This window comes from Leopardus geoffroyi, chromosome C3, assembly GCF_018350155.1.
Source record: "Leopardus geoffroyi isolate Oge1 chromosome C3, O.geoffroyi_Oge1_pat1.0, whole genome shotgun sequence".
Taxonomy (NCBI): Eukaryota; Metazoa; Chordata; class Mammalia; order Carnivora; family Felidae; genus Leopardus; species Leopardus geoffroyi.
Window position 1 is genome coordinate 66,676,007 of NC_059338.1, and position 20,254 is coordinate 66,696,260.

The window sequence follows — 20,254 nt, forward strand, 5'->3', positions numbered from 1 at the left end:
TTATTCTATAATTGAAATTTTCCAGACCTAATTTGATGTGTTGATAAATCAAAAGATAATTTTTAAACTTCTTTAATCCTCCCAAGTTCTTAAACTTTCAAGTGTGTGTTGTGTTTCTTGTGTCACTGATTCAGCACCAGTACTCCACAAACAGCCTGCACGTCTAAGGACGGGACGTGAACGATACAGCCGGACTTTCTCATTGCTCTGTTATTGTTAGAAGTAGCCGTCATTCAAGTGTGTGTTCACTGTTGGGGGATTTTCTCCCACATTTAATACAAAAGAGTTTTTTTTTCCAGGGCCAAATTAAATACCGAGGGAAATAAAAAGGAACCAATTTATCAGTGTCCTATCTTTATATCAAGTGCGATCGTGGGAAGACAATGCATTTAAACTGCATTTGCCGCCCCTAGAATACGTTCAGTAAAATAAGTCTTCCCTCAGTTTCTAAAACAGGAGTGCCATGGTGAAGTTCCTGAGAATTTAGTGCCAGCAAAAAGGTTTTTCCTGGAGATGTGGCTCACTTTATCACACAGGGACCCTTTGCTTTACCTCACTGTGGGCGTGTGCCGTCACCTTGTAATGGGTATAATTATCTCCCTCTTTCTCCACATGATTCTGGTCTCTTACTCTTCTGTGTGTGTGTGTGTCCGTGTCTTCATTATAAGTTGAACTATCCTTTTGAGTGTAATTGGGATATGAGTAATCACTAAAACGTCATTCTGCATTTGATTTCTTACTGTTCCTTTGCACAGAAATTATCAGAGTCGGTGACAATAAGAAGATCCATCAGATTGAACTCATTCCAAATGATCAGCTTGTTGCTGTGATCTCAGGACGAAATCGTCACGTGCGCCTTTTTCCCATGTCAGCTTTGGACGGACGAGAGACCGATTTTTACAAGCTGGCAGAGACGAAAGGGTGTCAGACCATAACTTCTGGCAAGGTGTGCCACGGAGCTCTCACGTGCCTGTGCGTGGCTATGAAAAGGCAGGTCCTCTGTTACGAACTATTTCAGAGCAAGACCCGTCACCGAAAATTTAAGGAAATCCAAGTCCCCTGTAACGTGCAGTGGATGGCGGTCTTCAGCGAACAGCTGTGCGTGGGATTCCAGTCGGGATTCCTGAGATACCCCTTGAATGGAGAAGGGGGTCCGTACAGCATGCTCCACTCAAATGACCACACGCTGTCCTTTATCACACATCAGCCGATGGACGCCATCTGTGCAGTTGAGATCTCCAGTAAGGAGTACCTGCTGTGTTTTAACAGCATCGGGATATACACAGACTGCCAGGGCCGGAGATCCAGACAGCAGGAGCTCATGTGGCCAGCAAATCCCTCCTCTTGCTGTAAGAGTCTCTTACTTTTGGCTGTTTGCCCTCTGTGTCTCTTTCCTTTTCCTTCAGCCTCGTTTCCTAAATATATTCACTGTTAATACTGGCTTGTTTTTCTAAGTCCTCCTTAAGGTTTTGCTTAAGTACTAATTGTGTCGTTTGTGCAAAGTGACTCTCCGTAGTTAGTTAGACCTAGGCCAGCAGGGCTGACCTTAACTTGTCCGGAGTTGAAGCTCTTCTTTCTGTGGAATATTTTACTTAGCTGGCTTTTTAACCCATGTGGTCTCTTGAAGTACCTCTAAGCAGTTATCTTCACGGTCCCCCCAAATACAGTGCTTGTGAGCATTAACAGCTCCTAAGACTTACTCTGGAGAAGCAGTTACTAAGTGAATTATTTAAGCGCTGATGTAAAGGTATAATGCAGCATCTGTAAGAAGTGTTTCTCCGTTTTATAGTTTTGTCTAAATACACGGATATTTAAGGTTGCCTGGTACACTCTTTCAAGAACTCTGAGGACATCAGTGAATTAGTGAATGCCGTCACGTGCCATTTCAGCGGCCAAGGGCAGGGTCCTCACGGAGTACAGAGTGGGGTAGGCAGGACCCCTGCGGCCAAGACACGGCAGCGGGTTGTGGTCGCCCTGTGGCGGATGCGTGGGGTTCCCCAGCCGCACACGCAGGGGTACCTGACTCCCGATGCTTTGTCCTCAGTGGACACACTTGAGCGTGTGTGAATGCTGAACCAGAGAACCGGGGAAAGCTCAAGCATGCGGCGAATCCAGGAGATAGAGCGAGATCCCCACGGAGGCCAGACAGGGTGGATCTCAGAACATGGGGTGGGGGGAGCACTGGGGACAGGAGGCATGAAACCTCTTCCACTGGCCCCCATGAGGAGGGATGGTGGACGGAGACTGTCAAGCCTAGAGGTTCAGTGGGAGAAGAGTTAGGAGGCTGGTGTGCTTGTTACAGAAGAGTGAGAGAATCTAGGGAAAAAAAAAAAAATCCTTCTAATCCTACCCAGCCAGCCCTATCTATTCTTAAAGTCTTGTTTCTTCTACACTATGTACTTGTACCTGTGGTGTCATATGCAGAATAAAGGCTGTCTTGTAACCTAGTCGGGTAACGAGGCAAAGTATTACTTCCGTGCGGAGTCAGAGTGAGAGTATCCGGGTCGTATGGGTAGCGTGGGCGGTAATTCGATTCGTGACCCCATCTTAGGTAGATCATCTCATCCCTCTGCTCGTGTCACTGTCAATGCTGTTTCGCTGTCAGTTGCTTAACTGGTTTAGGAATCAGGTACTTAAAACGTGACGTGAGGACGTCCCTTTATAGAACTAGCATTGGACAAGGGAGCGTTTCGCCCTCGGCATAAGCCGAATGAATCCTCATGTCCTGTAGCTGCCATCTCATCCGACCCGTAGCATCTCCACTGCTCGTTTATGATTTATATCCTGTTCCCAAATGATTGGATGCAGCTACTGCATGACCACAGTAGGATTTGGGTGGGATTCCGTTCCACAGTTATGTAGCATAGACCTTTCGGAATGTTTTGTGTTGAAGAGTTAGAGAAGTGCGGGGCGCCTGGGTGGCTCGGTCGGTGAAGCGTCCCGCTCTTAGTGTCAGCTCAGATCGTGATCTCAGAGTCGTGAGATCGAGCCCCTCATGGGAGTCTGCCCTGAGCACAGAGCCTGCTGAAGATTCTCTCCCTCTCTCGCTGCCCTCCCAGGCTTGCATGCACGTGCATTCATGCTCACTCTCACTCTCTCGCTCTCTCTCTCTCTCTCTCAGAGAGAGAGAGAGCGAGAGCAAGAGAGAAGTAATTAGCCACTGTCCCTCCTTCCCTTCTCGCAGGCTACAATGCACCGTATCTCTCCGTGTACAGTGAAAACGCAGTTGACATCTTCGATGTGAACTCCATGGAATGGATTCAGACTCTCCCACTCAAAAAGGTAATTTAACGCTAAAAATGGGCTAGCAAACTAATGAGTGGAGTGAACCACTGATGGGACCAGTTAGCTCCTTTTCACTAATCAAGCGTTTTCTGGCAGTTGGTAATTTGGGATTCTGCTAAGAGAAAAAAATTAGAAGCAGAAGTCAAGCTGGTTAATTTTATGAGTAGCTCAACACCATAGTATTTTTATCACATTCAGTGTCACCGTGTTTTGCTGCGTCATCGTGAGAGCATCGTGGTAACAAGAGACTGGAGCGTACCCTCCACCTCACACGTGGGTCCGTCCCCTGCTTCAGGAGCTGGGGTGGGGGGGGGACCTGTCATTCTTCCTTGTGGCTGTCGTTCACATTGTGGCGTGCAGGTGGTAATCCTGTGAGACAGACCCCACAGGCTGGAAAAGTGACTAAACTGAGAGCCCAAATGTGTGCAAATATCTCGTTAAAAAAATAAAGGTGTTTATGCTCCTCATAAAACATGATTTTCCCTGTGACAACAGAGAATTTTTACAAGCATGCAACAACTGTTCTGTGTGGGTGAGGAGTAAGTTTCACATAAACGTGCGTAGCTTGCATCGTCCGCTGGGGGCAGGGTTTATGGGGGGGGACGAGAAAGTAGCCAAGGTCAGATTTCAAGGTCTGCCCCAATGCCTAAGGACATCAGCCGTGAAAACTCTTGGAAATACTCCCACTTCAGGGAAGGCACCCAAAATATGGCCCTCTGGTTTGCATTTGGGGGCTAATTACATTTATTTTCCATTTTATCATGTAAATCGTATAGTATATATGAAAGAATAGGAGCTTTGTGAAGCATAATAATTATTAACAGCTCACTCGGGGCCATAATATTACCAACATCCCTGCCTCTACCTGCGTACCCGTCCCTTATCCCATCCCCCAGCCCCTCTCCAGAGGAAATCACTATCCTGAATGTTGCCTGTATCATCCCTTTGCTTTTCTTTTTTTTTTTTTTTTAATTTTTTTTTTTCAACGTTTATTTATTTTTGGGACAGAGAGAGACAAAGCATGAACGGGGGAGGGGCAGAGAGAGAGGGAGACACAGAATCGGAAACAGGCTCCAGGCTCTGAGCCATCAGCCCAGAGCCCGACGCGGGGCTCGAACTCACGGACTGCGAGATCGTGACCTGGCTGAAGTCGGACGCTCAACCGACTGCGCCACCCAGGCGCCCCTCTTTGCTTTTCTTAAAATACAGATTTTTTTTTGGCATATTTAAATATTCCTAAACACTTGTTTGGTTTTGTATTGTTCAGTTCTGTCTGCCTTTGAGCTTTGTGAAAATGTTACACTGTGTGTTCTCTGCCTTCCTTCCTTCATGCATATTCCAGGGTCCGTCTGTGTGATTACGTGTGCTGTAAATAGTGCATTGTTTTTCACCACTATAAAATATTCTTTTGAGTGACTAGATCAGTTCATTCCTCCATCGTCTGATTGGCAGACACATGAATTATTTTCCAGGTTTTGCTGCTGTGAACACCAATGCCTGTGTTTCTCTAAGTCACGTGTCCAGGAGTGGGATTGATGGGGCACGGGGAACACAGGGGTTCAGCTTTACAAGATAGTGTCAGATTCTTTTCCAGAGTAATTGTACCAGCTCATCCTCCCCCCAGCAGTAACCGGAGTGCCTCCTCACCCACATCTTCCCTGACCTTGCCATTCTCAGGATTCGTAGTTTTATAACCTTTATAAATGGTTATAACATGCTGTCTCACTGAAGCATTAATTTGCACATCCCCAATTAACTGTGTTGTTGAGAATCTTTTGTATGTTTATTCGTTCTTAAATTCTGTGAAATACCTACTCGTACTTTTCGCTCATTTTTCTGTTTGTTCTTCCTTATTTATTGAAATTTTTTATATATTGTAAATACTGGGAAAGGGATGGGGTAAATCTTTTCTATTTGTGACCTAGTTTTATGGTGTATTTTGCCAAGCATATATCTTGATAAAATAATGACAAATTATATTATTTTGCTAAAAACTTACTGTTCTAAATTTTAATGTCATCATGTTTTTTCTGTTAAGAAACTCTTTCCTAACTCAAGGTCATAAAGATATGATCTGTATTTTATTCCAAACGTTTGAAAGGTGTGCTTATTACATTAATGTCATGAACCTGTAGAGTTGGGGAGTGTGTGTGTGTGTGTGTGTGTGTGTGTGTGTGTGTGTGTGTGTGTGGTGAGAGGTGGGAACTCCATTTCTCTGTGCCACATATATGAGCAGGTGCTCTGTCACCACTTAGTGACAGCCCCCCCTCCCCAGTGATAGTTTCATCCCCATCATATGTGGACATTTAGTTCCACTTCAGGTTCATAAAGTAGCTGTGTTAATATCTTCTTAGTATAATTAGTCACTAATGGCTTTAAAAAGTCAAATTTAAGATTTAAATGTATTTGGGGCGCCTGGGTGGCTCAGTCGGTTGAGCGTCCGACTGCAGCTCAGGTCATGATCTTCTGGTTTGTGAGTTCGAGCCCTGCTTGGGGCTCTGTGCTGGCAGCTCAGAGCCTGGAGCCTGCTTTGGGTTCTGTGTGTGTGTGTGTGTGTGTGTGTGCGTGCGTGTGTGTGTGTGTGTCTCTCTCAAAAATAAACATTAAAATTTTTTTTAAAAGATTTAAATGTATTTCTACTTTCTCCCCCAGAATATTCTTTCTTTAGAATGTTGTCATTATAACTTTTTGTTAAAATTACATCATTTTATATGCCTTCCCCATCAGAATTGTTGATTTTCTGAGAGCGTTATATTCTGAAGGGGAAGGATAAATGGAAGGTCTTAATAGGGTGTGCTTTACAAGTAGGCCTAAAGTTTTATGGTTCCACTTGAGGGTTTTACTGAAATGCTAATTTTATTTTATTTTTTTATTCTTACCTTAGGTTCGACCCTTAAACAGTGAAGGATCATTAAACCTTTTAGGGTTGGAGACAATTAGATTAATATATTTCAAAAATAAGATGGCAGGTAAGAAAATATAACGTTAATACGATAGCTTCAAAGGAAATACTCTCTCTGAGCTGACTGCCCGGAGATAATAAGTGGCAGGGGCCACATTTAAACCCAGGTTCCTCTTACCCCGAAGTCTGTGACCTTGGCTACTATCATGGCCTCAATATATTCAGTTAAGTGTCTGGATAGAAAGTCGTTCTGTCTAATCTAGCTATGTACACACAATGCTTGTTGCTGACGTACCTGATTTCTCTGGGGAGTCCTGAGTTAAGTGCAGAAGTATGGCTGAGAGCAGCGTTTCCTGCACTAGTAATGCTGTAAAACCTAACCCAAGTCTATGGCACTGAAATTGTGAAAACTCATGCAGAACTCCCGACTGGGGACTTGAGGAGTACATCATCTGCCGGGGCACCCGGCGCCTGGAACTTGGCGAGTGCCCGCGGCCGCCCGGGCAGGGCCGCCAGAGTCCAGACGGGGCACGGGAGCCAGAGGGCGCGGGCGGGGTCCACAGTCACGTGGAGGTCGCTCGGCCCTGGAGGGCCCTGGGCTGACAGACTGGTGGTTATAGCGGAGGTCCTGCCTGGGGACACTCCACCGCGACGGGAGAAAGGAGACTCGGATTTTAGAAATGATTGCCACTCAGCGGTGGCTTCGCCACGAAGCTTCTGCACTTGAGCTGTAAGCGTCTCCACCTCCAGGGCCCGTACTTCGTTTGTGTCTGTTTCTTAGAGGAAGTCACAATATTCACGGAGGATCGGCTGCACCTGTTCTCACCGTGTGTGGCCGTGATGATCACAGAACGTGTCCGTTTCCCAGTCCACGTCTGTAGGATAAAGCCTCTTTCCACTCGTGTTTCCGCATCTTTCCACTCCTCCTCCTGCCCTAGGCTGGACGCGGGGCGGGCTTGGAGAGGGAAAGCCTGGCAGGATTTCAGTACAGGTGTCTTGTCCTCGGGAGGGAAGGGGAGGGAGGGGCCCTCGCCTTTTCTCTGGCTGCCTCTGGCCTTCCTCTCTCAGGCCTCAGTGTTGCTGCAGTCCTCCTTCCGGCTGTCCCACGTCCCCCACTGCCACCGGGACCCAGACCCACCTCGGCCGCACGATTCTCACGTTCCAAACTCGTGTTTCACACGTAGTTAGGAAAGCAAGCTGATGAAGCTGCATTATCAGGATATGAGAAGAATACTGCTTTTCCACTAATCCCGGGCCTTGGCTTGCCTTTCTGTCACTTCGGCTTTGTGGGTGTTAAAAATTCTCCAGGTTGGCTTTTCTCCTGTTCCTTAGAGAATGGCATCCCTTGTGTTGTGTGAACACAGCTGTCTCTTTTATTCCTAGAGCATGTTCACAAATTTCAGCATGTCCGGGGAGCCCTTGGCGGACGGTTGTTTACTTCTAGGTTATGAACGCTGAAACCGGATGCCAGGTGCATGCGATTAAGTATCCTCGCCCCACCAAGATCAGAGGGGTAGAAACAGCAACAGAGTCTTGCCTTTAATAAAGGAAGCTGGTGGGAGCCCAGGTTTTTGTCCTTACCCACATCTAGCAGACTGGATCTTACAAAAGGAAATGTTTTATTATGTAAAAAGAATTTTAACGATCATTTACGTGAATACTTTACCATTTATGCCTGATGATTGTGTAGCGTAATGGGAGGAGTTTTTTTTTAACACCCTAAGCCATTGGAACCAGTACCTGGAAGGTGAGAGAAGACAGGATAGAGAGATGGGGTGGGGAGGGCACAAGGCGACAGGACCCCCAGGCAACTGCATTTTCCTTTTCTTCTGCTAGTATTGTGCCACTGTATGTTTGTAATCAGATAGGAAGTGAAAATATACTTTGTAAGCTAGGTTTCATCTCGGCGTATCCCTGTGTACATGTGTCCCGTTTGAATTATTACTTACTGTGAGTATCAACGCACACCTTTTAAAAATGCAAATTGCGTACGTTGGACAACTGATTCCTGTCTGTGCTGTCTTGGAGATTAACGGATAAAAAGCATTTTAGCGCTTCAAAGAACGCCACCGGTCTTTGTCTTCTTTTAACAGAAGGGGATGAGCTGGTGGTTCCCGAAACATCAGATAACAGTCGGAAGCAGATGGTTAGAAATATTAACAATAAGCGACGCTACTCCTTCCGGGTCCCAGAGGACGAGAGGTTGCAGCAGAGGAGGTAGGGGGGCGAGCGGGGTCGTGCCCGTCGTCGGGGCCGCGGGGAGCCTCTGCGGGGCTGGTGGGTGACGGAGCGTTAGTGATTTGGAAGGAAGATGGGGTCTCTGAAAATCTGTCATCCCTCTGTGGTGTCACACACCACAGTGACGAGCGTGCTTGTCAGTGTGATTTTGATTAACACTCTCCAAAATACACACTGGATTGAAGCACCACGTTTGCGCTCGTTTCTCCGTGTGCGTGAAACACTTGCGGTTTTTAGAACGTGAGCCTTTGCTCAACGTAAAACAGATCCTAGCTGCATGTAGCACACGGGCACGGGCCTGAGAACTTCAGATTAACCATTCTCTTCGAGAGTAAACAGCCAGTGGACTGGTAATATTTCCAGTTACGGGTAAAAACATCTCTAAAGTGTTATCAGTGATTTTAAAAGGCCTGCAGAAAATGGCCAGGACTGTCTGTAAAATAGAGCTTTGGCATGTGAGTACTGAGAGAACCCTCTCTGTTTTCCCACCGAAAAGCGTAAGATCTTGTGTTTAAAAGAAAAGCTTCTAAGTTTCAATTGAGTATATCTTATTGTTAATTCTGTCCTGGCTAAACTTGATTTCACAGTTTTATTTTTGTGAACAAATAAAGGATGCCTCATTGTTTTCTAAAGTTAATGAGATCGAGCCCAGAAAAAGTGTCTAAACGGGTGTTTTATCTTACAGAGAGATGCTGCGAGATCCAGAAATGAGAAATAAATTAATTTCTAACCCAACTAATTTTAACCACATAGCACACATGGGCCCAGGAGATGGGATACAGATCCTAAAAGACCTGCCCATGGTAAGAGAAATGGAGGGCAGATGGGAGTGGGGTTACCAGTGGGGCAGAGGGGGAGAAGACACGGACGCGTGCGTGCCCACATACGTACGTAGGCTTAACGGGCTACGCAAACGTGACGATGAGAGGCTGTGTCCCCGTAGCGCTATGTGCGTACGACGCGCGGGAGAAAAACACAGCGGCTGGGCATCTGTGAAGAACCAGACAGATCTGGTTCTTAGCTGCACACCCCGTAAACTTGCCCCGCATCCAGTTGCTGATGGAGCACACTGCCGGGTCGGGAGAGGATCTGCACCGGGATCCACAGCTCACTCACCAAATGCTGACGTTTCACTCAGCTTCGGCAGTTCCATACAGATATTCGGCCTTTCCCACCTGCACAGAACCACGTCAGCCCGGTCGTTAACGGTCACACCTGTTGCCTGGTTGGGCAACCAAATCTCTTTCCTTTCCCCGATTACACACGTGTTGCCTGGCCCATCTTCCACACAAAAGTACAACATAGGCAGACTGGTTTGTCACATGAAGATTGGATTCTTGGACCTATTATGTTGAAATTAAGAATACTAGTGAGGGGCGCCTGGGTGGCGCAGTCGGTTAAGCGTCCGACTTCAGCCAGGTCACGATCTCGTGGTCTGTGAGTTCGAGCCCCGCGTCAGGCTCTGGGCTGATGGCTCAGAGCCTGGAGCCTGTTTCCGATTCTGTGTCTCCCTCTCTCTCTCTGTCCCTCCCCCGTTCATGCTCTGTCTCTCTCCCAAAAATAAATAAACGTTGAAAAAAAAAAAAAAGAATACTAGTGAAATTAGGAATTTTCCAGGCTCTGTGCATACTTAGCATTTTGGTATCACGGTACCTGAGCAAACTGTTAAAACTTCATACGGCCCTTCTGATCACTGGTGGTGGCGTTCAGACTGTGAATCTGGACCAGGCTCTCTGAGGGAGTCTGTCCTCTCGCCACGTTGCCAGCTCTGCTGTGACAGGAGACACGAATATCTTATCACCGACAGGAAAAAATGCTAGGTGATCTAGTTTAATGTGCCATCAAGCATTCCTTAAGGTGAAGGAGTTTCAGGGGTTCACAAAGTTCCCAAAATATTCCTCTGCTTCGTAGCCTTCCTCCATCAGGTGAAAAGCCAGTTGGCTGATGTTCTAGAAGTTTTTCAGGCCTTCCTACACAGGAGGACTTGGCCATCACACCCCCCGAATAAGCACACGGAAGCGAAATAGCAGATTTCAAACACTCTAAGAACTCTCTGTCAGCGCATCATCTCCCATTACCCCCTCAGCACTTCAAGTAAAAGAAATCTCTCTTCATTTTTTTGTTCGAAATAGGGGCTGGTGGTAATGACTGAGCAAAACCAGTTCCAATAGCATTTCCGGGAGATTCTTCCCCGCACCTGACTCCATGACACGTGGCCTTCTGTGCTGGTCACGTATTCCCATCAGACCTCTTCATTTTAGCGATTGTCATCACTGATTGTGTTAACCCGTGACTGCCTTGTGGGCTCTTTTTGTCACGGACACAGGTGCCTCTTTGTCCTACAGTGCAGTCCAGTTTTTAATGTGTGTTCCATTCCTTTCTTGCCATGTAAGCACCTTGTGTTTCCAGGACGAAAACTTAGTGCAAATTTTTGAAACCTGTGTCTTAGCCTTATTTTATTTCCACCTGACTTTCTTTTACTAGCCAGGGACATACAAGCTGGGGCTGTTGTAAACGTCCATTTCATCACCCAGCCAGTAGTTTTAATACACTGTCCCCCAGACCTGGGTTTGTCTTGGGGTAGACACTGGGAAAGAACGCAGTAGTGTGCAGGTCTGAAAAAAATTAACGATGATACGTGTACCCGTGTATACACATAAATGTTTGTTGAAAAGCTCGTGATATTTTCATATGTTCTCAGGTTTTATGTCCTTTCCACTGAGATGGAATTATCTGTATTTAATGAACTATTTCCAAAACTTAAGATGAATTAAATTCATCAACTGTTACCGTGTAAGAACTTCGGGCACCAAAGCCACCTGCCATCCGAGCCAAGAGCAGCGTGCACCCTGGACATTTTTCTGTTTTCACTTCTCATATCAGTACCGCTTTCCTGGGAAATACTTACGAGCTTAGAGAGTTTATTGGAGATCTTTAGAAACTTAGTTCTGTTTCCTTTGTACCAAAATTGATACTGATACAGGGCTGTTTGCCTCCTGAATGTGGAAGAGAGTGTCAGGAGGAGGGAGTCTTTTCTCTCCTGAATCAGATGTGAGCCCTTTACGCACATCTAGCACGCCGAGAGGAGAAGCGGCACAGATGACTTAGAAATACGGACTGCTCCTTGTCATTTCCTTCCGTCATCGTGGGGTGCCGCCAGTAAAGGGCAGGGATTTCTCCCGGTGAACACAAGAATAATATTCTACCTCCAGAAGATTTATTTTTGGCACATGACCTTTCTTCTGGTTCAGTGACCCCCGAGAGCTCTATTGAGTAGTTATTACATTTACATCAATAGGTTTTTTGGGGTTTTTTTTCCTTTTTGGAAATAACTTTAGGAAGTGCTGGTTCACTCACATCTCTAAATTTAAAACAATGTCTCATAGAGGAGCTCTTTTTTAAGTCTCCATAATCTGTCAGATTTTGTTTAGCAAAGCAAGTTCATCCCAGTTCGGGGGCCTTCTCCCCGCAGTGGTCCGTCCGCCCACCAGCCCCTAGACCACATGGCCTCAGAGAAAGTGGCCGGGTGCTGAGTGACCGCCCCACATCACTCAGAAGCCATTCAACCGGATATGCTAGCGCCTTCGGTTAGAAAAGCTTTTTCTCTATCTTTGCTATTACAGTATTTTATGTTTTTATTAATATGCCCGCCCAGACATGGACGGGATTTTTCCCTTGTTAAAAACAAACCTGACTTTTTGGGTGTCTAAGTGGAGCCAGGTTTGGGCTTCTGGGAGTCACCACCGCTAATGACGGTCACCGAAACAAGACCGGGGAAAGCAAACACACGTGCAAGTCTGTAAATTCCAGGGAATGGTGTTAGGTTTCTAAAGAAAACAGGCTAGCGGTTCTGATGAGAGGCTGCCTGTGGGTTCGCTCACCTTGAACCATTTCTCGCTCTTTCTGTCCTTACTGATGGTGTGTTTTTGCCAGGTTTTGATTCTATCACATAAGAAAACACTGAACTGAACTCTGAAAGTCCGGTTTCAGTGCACTTGCTGCAGTAATAAGGGAGAATAATTGTACAAGGTGAACGTTCCAGGAACTGGCAGGAGGATTACAAAATGTCACTTTCTAAGGCCTGAGAGTATTTCCTTAAGGACTCAGTTCTGATGTGAGCGATATCGATGTCGTGCCTTCCGCATGCGTGCTGTCTGAAATGTCACGTGGAACCAGTGAATCCATTTTCATTACCGTGTTACTTTTTTTCTTCTTCCTGTTGTTTTGATAGCCAGGCCTCCCTTATCCGCCCTCGCTTCACTCCGGCCTCATCTCCTCTCCGATCAACTTTGAGCACATCTATCACATGACTGTTAATTCCGCTGAAAAATTTCTCTCTCCTGATTCCATAAACCCTGAGTATTCCCCGTCTCTACGCTCTGCCCCCGGTACACCCAGCTTTATGACTCTGAGGGTATGGACGGCCGAGTCAGGTGTTAACTACCACTAACCGTGTGCGGACCTCCTGTTCCCAGCTTGATAAGTAACCCGCGGAGGGCGCTTCCTTTTGTGAATGTTCCTTCCTGCTTCTCTCCTGCCAGACCTCTCCCCCTCTCCCTCCTCTTCTTCCTCCTCCTCCTCCTCCTCCTCCTCCTCCTCCTCCAGTTCTAGTTTGTTTCTTCTTTTGAGGAGAAGCGTGAAGCCTGGGGAGGATTTCACTTTTATTCTTTAAACAGTATTGGAGGGGCTTTTTGGGGTTTATGTTTAATAGATGTTCCCATCATGATGTCCCTTTACAAATGCCATCATTAGAAATAGTCCCCATGTGGGTCTTTATTCTGTTAAACTAAAAAAGGAGTCCCACAACTTCTGAATTTTTTTTATAGCACATTACCCTAAATCTGGTTCAATTCAGAGAAAATTCTTTCGATTTAGTGAGGTTAATTAAGGTCTGTGGTAGGACCAAGCCACAGGCCTCTTATCTACAATAAACCCCGTTTTGAAAAAGCTTAAAAATGTCCCAAGTAAAAATTATAATAGTATGAACGAGTAACGGTAAAAATTCCAAAAAGAAGGTGATCTTACTAGGCTTTTAGATACTGATACACCTTTAATTCCAACCAGGATCCAAGATACGACAGCTAAATCAAAGAAAAAAACACAAAGTGTGCAGCATCTATCTGAAAGGAGTGCGGCCCCTGCTGGCGGCCCCTTGGATCGGGCCCCTTGGATGCCGCCTGGCATCTCTGTAGCCGGTGGCCGTTAGCGCAGCTTTTCCATACCTTCCATCAAGAAATACACGCTTAAAAAAAAAAAGAAAGAAATACACGCTTGTGCTAACTTCACAGTAACATTTTCTCAAGTTAATTTTACAAATACGACATTCGGGTTCTGTCATGCAAACCCTTGTCCCACAGTGCCCTCTGACTCAGAGAAACAGTCACATCCATTTTTTATTTGCATAGAAAACCGTAGGGTGAGAAGTTTCTTTCTGTATTTTTGTTTGCATTGTACAGTTACTCTAAATTATAATGTTTGAAATGTCACTGTCATTAAGCTATAATGTCATGTAAATATCTTATTTGACAAACTAGAAGATGAACTGTGATTAAAAAACATCAGCCTTGGGTTGCTTGTCAGCAGTCCACAGGGAGTGGATTCCAGAAGAATGTTGCACAAACTGACGGGCCAAGAATTTTTCGTACAAAAGATGACAGAAACGTTGTTTAGGTCAGTCCTCCTCAAGTAGAAACACTGTTGTCGGTGAAAGTCTTCCCTAATCCAAAGAGTAGTTGCACATGAAAAAAGACCAGTAGCTTAGGTCTCTGTCCTAGAATGAAAGTGAACTTGAAATGACTGAACGATAAACTTTTTTTGTGGGATTTTATTTTTTTTCTCACAAAACGTGTCTTCCGTGTGTCAGTCTTTTGTGACTTCAACATTTGGTGTGACTGCACAACTGGTATGTTTTTCCAGGCTTGATTTTTGCCACTTACTCCAGGCTAGGCCTGTTCCGTAGGAAAGGACGGCCCCAAGGTATCTTGAGGTTTCTAGCAGAAGCAGTAAACACGTAAAGGTTGAAACTGATTCTCCCACCTCTCGGTCCTTCCTTTGCTGCCTCGTGTGCACGTCACTGGCGTCTAGAGGTTTGCTTCTGTGTGCGCGAATGTTAAAACGCTGGCCCTGCTTCCGCTGGGTTTTATTTTCTTAGAGAAAAAAAGGTAAAGCGTTTGCTTCGAACAGATAACACACTAAGAATTAAATGGACTTTGCAGATTGGATACGCGAACCAAAATGGCAGCGGTTGAGTCTGGGGCCAGCCAGCCAACCGACTTCCAGTGCGTGTGGCTCCGTGACTCAAAGCTCCTCACGCCACATCAGCATGTTGCCCGATTGCTGAGACTTGCACCCGGCGTTAGTGGTTTTGACGTTAACCTTCCCTCAGGTGTCAGCCCCGACACCTCTCCAGTTCTCAAACGTCCGGGTCCCTCGAGGCGGCCAAGGGCTCTCGGTGCTCAGCCGAGTTCAGACGGCCCGCCCCTCACGCCACCTCTCTGGCCACGTATGACTTTTCAGAGCACCCGTTGGCCCACTTTAATACCTGGGACACCAAAATCATTCCATAAGTTGATGGAGAACCTTGTAAACCGGTGTCCCCGAGTCAGAGCACTTCGCCCCGGCTGCGATGGTTTCAGGCGTGCTGTCCTTGACTCCTGGCCCCGCTCTGTCAGCACGCCGGGGCGTGGGGATGTGCACGTGCCCATCCCCTACCATGCGGGAAAGCACTTACTTGAGAAAAATGTACCCTTGAGTGACATGGCTTCGCATGGGCTCACTCCATTCAGCTAGTGCAGTCCCGCCAATCAAAGTCGCCGACGTAGCAAAACCTCCGTTTCGGGCGTCTGCAAATGTCCATATAATTCTGCACCGCACTGTCACTTCTAACCATGTAACTTCTACTTACTGTTCTCACAACAAAAAGAATTCTTACTTGCTGATAACCGTTTCCATAAGTACAAGGACGAGCACTTACCCTCGATTGGGGGGAGGTCGGCTTCCATTAGGGGTTAGTACTTCTGTGGGCAGGAGGGATCATAGAATCGGGTCCTTGTTCTCTGTCACCCCAGGTCAAGATCATTTATTTGTTACAGTTAGAGTGAAAATTAGACGTCTCCGCAGAAAATCACTTTCTCTCCAGCTGAAGAATTTTTCTTTCTGTTTTGTTTTCAGAACCCTCGGCCTCAGGAGAGTCGGACCGTGTTCAGTGGCTCGGTCAGTATTCCGTCTATCACCAAATCCCGCCCTGAACCCGGTCGCTCCATGAGCGCCAGCAGCGGCCTGTCAGCAAGTAAGTGCTGCCCGGGAAGCCCCGGGCCCCTCCCCTGCTCTTCCCTCTCCCACGGTGCACGCACCCCTGCCTCAGGCCTGCTGGGTGGGTCTCGTTAGCACAGGGGCACCTGTTAGGAGAACGATCATGGGGTCCTTTGTGAGCCCACAGTGCATCCGGGAGACAGGCAGACACATAATAGTACCAGTTGTGGTGACAGGTGCTCCGAAGGAAGTGAACAGGACCCCCTCAGAGAGTGACCAGGGGGAGCCCAAGGTCACGGGCCTTCCCTAGGGGTGGGGCCGCATCTGAGTCCTGTTTGACTGAGAGAAGGCCAGGGTGGCCACCTGTTGGCAGTCGGGGAGTAACCCAAAAACTAAAGCACAGGAGGTAGGCAAGGTCAGATCAGGGACTTGCAGAGCAAGCTAGGACGTTGTCTTATTAGAAACCAAGGACCTTTACCTAGTTTACATTCTTAAGAAGATCCGTCCACCTGCCAGAGGGAGCAGGCAGGGCCACAGGCAGGGGTGCAGGCACGATCCTGGGGGACTCTCGGCGCTGCCTGGGGCTCACAGGGGAGAGGAGGAGACCGTTCGGGGACTTAGTTGTGGGAAGTGAGGGGGGAGAGCCACAGGGGTGCCCAGGTTCCAGAGGGGCTGGCAACACATTAGAAAGGAGACCTGGGTCTGTCTCAAAGAGCAGCGTCACAGAAGCAGGCCGACGCTCGTCATGCATCCGGCGAATGGCGCGGGGGCACCGTCCTCTGTGACCTGCTTCCAGGTGGCACTGTCTTTATCGTCAGCCTCTCTCTGCCCTGAGCTGCCATGTGTCCTTCCTGGCGCTTCTGTGGGAACCCAGAGTTCGGTGGGAGTCAGGGCAGCATGTCAGGTGCAGGGGTGCTGAGCACCGCCTCCTTGGAAACGTGCAGGGTGCACAGAGGCGCCGTGTGACCGCCTGTGACCATGACATGTCCCACCAAATTCACGGGGACCTTCTGTAGTTCCTGGGTCACAAGTGGTCTGCTTGTCTGTCGCTTTCTCAGAAGTAGCACGGGTGGCTGGCGTGGTGGAGGGCGGAGGGGAGGCGGATCGCACTGGGTTCGGCTTCACTTGGGACACGTGTCTGTGGCCTCACGTGCTGGAACGGTAGCTACATGGGTGGAAGTCACCGCGGCGGGCGGAAGGTCCCCTCGTTCTCCAGCTCCCGCCGTGGGTGGCTGCGGCCTTGGGGCCCTGACCATGCGAGGATTGAAGCAAGGATCATAGGTTTTCTCCTTTCCGAGGGCCCGGTGCGGGGCCCCTGGGCAGCGGTGGCCCCCTGAGTGGCCGGAGGCCCATGTCCCTCACCACGCAGGCCTGTGTCCTCACCCAGAGCAGGTGGCCACAGAGGCAGACGGAGGCGTCAGCCTTTCTGTAACCTCCTCTCCGAGGGGACTCGCCGGCCCTGGTCCCCGTGCAGCACTCAGGCCTAGCTGGGGGGTGGGGGGAGGGGACCCGAGGGGACCCTCGGGTGGGGCTTTCCCCCCTTTGTCCCTGTGTCCTGAGACACTCACGGGCCCATGTGTGGCCCTGACCACAGTGAAAACTCCGGCCAGGTGGAAGGGTGACGACCACGTTACTGTCTTGTTACCAATGGAGGTGAGGCAGTGAATTTCCCTGATAACCAGCTGTGAATTACCGAGATTGGACATGCAAACGGCGTCACAACATTGGTATTTTAGTCCATGATCCTTCTCCAGACCCTGGGAACCAGAAGTTGTTTCTGCTTTCAGAATCCAGATTCTTTTCAGCACGTTTACATTTTAGAAAGGAATCGATGGTACAACGTGTTACATTGCCAGCAAGATCCGGGGCGGCACCCACAAATAGATCAGCATTTATACCGCCCGATTCGTGGCTGGTCACACCGGAAATACGTGGATAAACGTAGTCGTGTAAAATGAGCTCTGTCGTCAGCCTCCAGGTGGCTCCGATCAGATTCGCCACCCTGTGTGTTTCCATCAGCCTTAGCAGACCGTCGCTCCCGGGCTCCTGTGGAATGGGCAGCTAGAGATGGCACCTGTGAGGCGGAGATGCCAGGAGCCCGGCCGGCCGCCGCCTCAGGGGCGCTGCAGGAGGGGCCTCTGTCCCTGCCGCCGACAGCGTGCAGACCAGCCCACGGGGCACCAGTCGGGCGTGGCCTCCTTGGGGTCCTTGTCCAGGAAGCCCCGGGGGGCATCTGCCATGTCGAGTGCCTCTCACTGGCTTTAAGAAGAGTCCAGCTCATGGGAGAAGTTTCCAGAAGGGCAGGCAGCCAAGAGAGAAATGAGAAGTAACGGAGGACCACGCTGTCCGTCTCCACAGCCAGCCAGACTCCGGGTGGCTTCACGACACAGAGGTGTCAACCACCGTGGCTCCACCCCAGCCCCCCCCCTGCCCCCCGCAGAAAGAAGGCCTGTCGGCGACCGGGTCACTGGGGAGCCTCAACTCTCCTGAGGTCACCCGAGACAGACACCTCACTGCCCGACCCCCCGGGCATGTGGTCTCAGCCAGCTGGGACCCCGGTCCTCGGACTGTCCCCGGGCCCCTTTTGCTGGTTAACCCAAACAGCCCTGCTTGCATGTTCTCAGATGGGAGTGGCTGAGTGTAACGTTTCTTTGAAAAGCACTTTCCTAGAGTTTGTTCTTCAAAATAGTGTAAGTCACTGAGGGGGCATCGGTTGCTTCCGCTCCCTAACTGATCGCTAGAACGGAAGGAAGGAGCCAGGTAGACAGGGGTGTGGGCCCCGCTGCGCCTGCGCCCGTTTGCACCGCGTCTCCGCGCCCTGAGCGCTCACTCGTTCCCACAAAAATCCTCTGAGGTAGAAGTTATTATTTGCAAATGAAAACCGAGACTCAGAAAGTTAAAGTAACTCACTTGAGGTCACAAAACTTTTTTATATCGAGAGAGAGAGGGAGGGAGGGAGGGAGGATGGGCGCACAAGCAGGGGAGGGACAGAGAGGGAGAGAATCTTAAGCAGACCTCACACTCAGTGCGGAGCCCGAGTTGGGACTCGATCCTACGACCCTGCCATCATGACCTGAGCCAAAATCAAGAGTCAGACGCTCAACTGACTGAGCCCCCAGGCGCTCCAAGGTCACACAGTTAATAAGCAGAGCAACGGAAGCTTCTGGCACTTTGGATCTTCTTTTCAGATTAACAACATTTCGGAAAAGTAACATGCCATGCACTTCCTGTGGCCCTGGGGCAGGCGTGGGGCCCCAGTGAGGTGACCGAAGGGCCCAGCAGAGCCACGTCCGAAAAGTAAGGCGTGCGTCCCTGGTCTCCGGAGAAACAGTGACGATCGGTGCGTGTCTTGTGGGAGCCGCCACTGCACACGTCCGGGCGCTGGCGCACGTCCCCGGGGCAGAAGGACGAGTCTGTGGTTCCCAGCCGGCGTGCGTCCCGGAACCCTCACGAGAGGCTTCGCCCGCTGCCGTATCTGGTGTGCGGTGGGGCCCAGGCGCTGGCATCTTCAGCCCCAGGACGTGTCGCTCGGCGCGTGCTCAGCGGTAGTAGCCCTTGCAGGAGGTCGTCACCGGGACGCGAGGACGGGCGTCAGCAGGCGGGTTCCTGTTCTGCCACTGAGGGCTTCTGGGTTTGGTGGCCGTGAGGTACACGTGCTTGACACGGTCGTCTCTGACCCTGTTCCCAAAATCTTCGTGTGAAAAACTAAACTGGGATTTGTTACACCAACAACAGTGCAGAAACCTCAGCATGGTCGTCTTGGACCAGCGGACATGTTTCTGCGCCAAAACTAAAGAATAATGAGAAGCGCTGAGAACTTTAGGTACGAACAACACCCCCGTCTTTCCAGGGGGGATCATCCTTTCCTGCCTCCTGGAGGCGCCTCAGCTCTAAGACCACAGGAGAGCGAGGTTTAAAGACACTCCCTTCCTTCTTGTGTCCAGGCTTTTCTCCCCGGAGAAGAGAATGCTTCTCCTGTGTTCCTTTGCTTTTATGCCGATTCCCCAGCAGTGAGGTGACAGTGCAGAGGCGTGGCCTTGACCACCGCCCCCTCACCAGGTGGCCCCAGGGCAGGGTGGCCTGTGTCTCCCCAGTCGGCACACTTGTCCAGAAATGAAGTTTCACCCGAGTGATGTCTTGTAGGGTCATCCGCACAGAACGGCAGTGCGCTAAAGAGAGAATTCTCTGGAGGGAGCTACAATGCCAAGTGGCCGCCCATGCCCTCCCCGTCGGAGGGCTCCCTGTCTTCCGGAGGCATGGACCAGGGAAGCGACGCCCCAGTCAGGGACTTTGACGGAGAGGTGAGTGCAGGGCGGGTAGCAGCTGGTGGCAATCCTGGGTCCGAGAGACCCGGGCACTTGGGGCACCTGGGCGGCTCAGTGGGTTAAGCCTCCGGCACGTGATCTCAGCTCGGGTCTTGACCTCCGGGTGGCGAGTTCAAGCCCCGCACCAGGCCCCACGCTGGGCTTAAAGCCTGTTTTTAAAAAAAATGATGACTTGAGAGGGACCCCGGATGGGAGTGGGGCGGGGCCGAGCCAGGCCAGTCCCCGGGGCCACAAACTGCAGTTTTGCTGGGAC

At 49.4% G+C, this 20,254-nt stretch overlaps 1 protein-coding gene across 15 annotated transcripts in view; it reads left to right on the forward strand.

Annotated features, from left to right (window-relative positions):
- Positions 1-20,254, forward strand: part of CDC42BPA (CDC42 binding protein kinase alpha) — a 320,829-nt gene that overhangs the window by 296,293 nt on the left and 4,282 nt on the right. For 9 of the 15 annotated variants that reach the window (XM_045453221.1, XM_045453222.1, XM_045453223.1 and 6 more), the window contains 8 exons: positions 756-1,349; positions 3,185-3,282; positions 6,170-6,254; positions 8,281-8,404; positions 9,111-9,228; positions 12,657-12,839; positions 15,596-15,713; positions 19,820-19,977. In XM_045453221.1, the coding sequence (XP_045309177.1) occupies positions 756-1,349; positions 3,185-3,282; positions 6,170-6,254; positions 8,281-8,404; positions 9,111-9,228; positions 12,657-12,839; positions 15,596-15,713; positions 19,820-19,977 (1,478 nt within the window). The remainder of the gene's footprint in view (positions 1-755; positions 1,350-3,184; positions 3,283-6,169; positions 6,255-8,280; positions 8,405-9,110; positions 9,229-12,656; positions 12,840-15,595; positions 15,714-19,819; positions 19,978-20,254) is intronic. The other 6 variants (XM_045453229.1, XM_045453231.1, XM_045453233.1 and 3 more) reach the window with 1 other exon arrangement.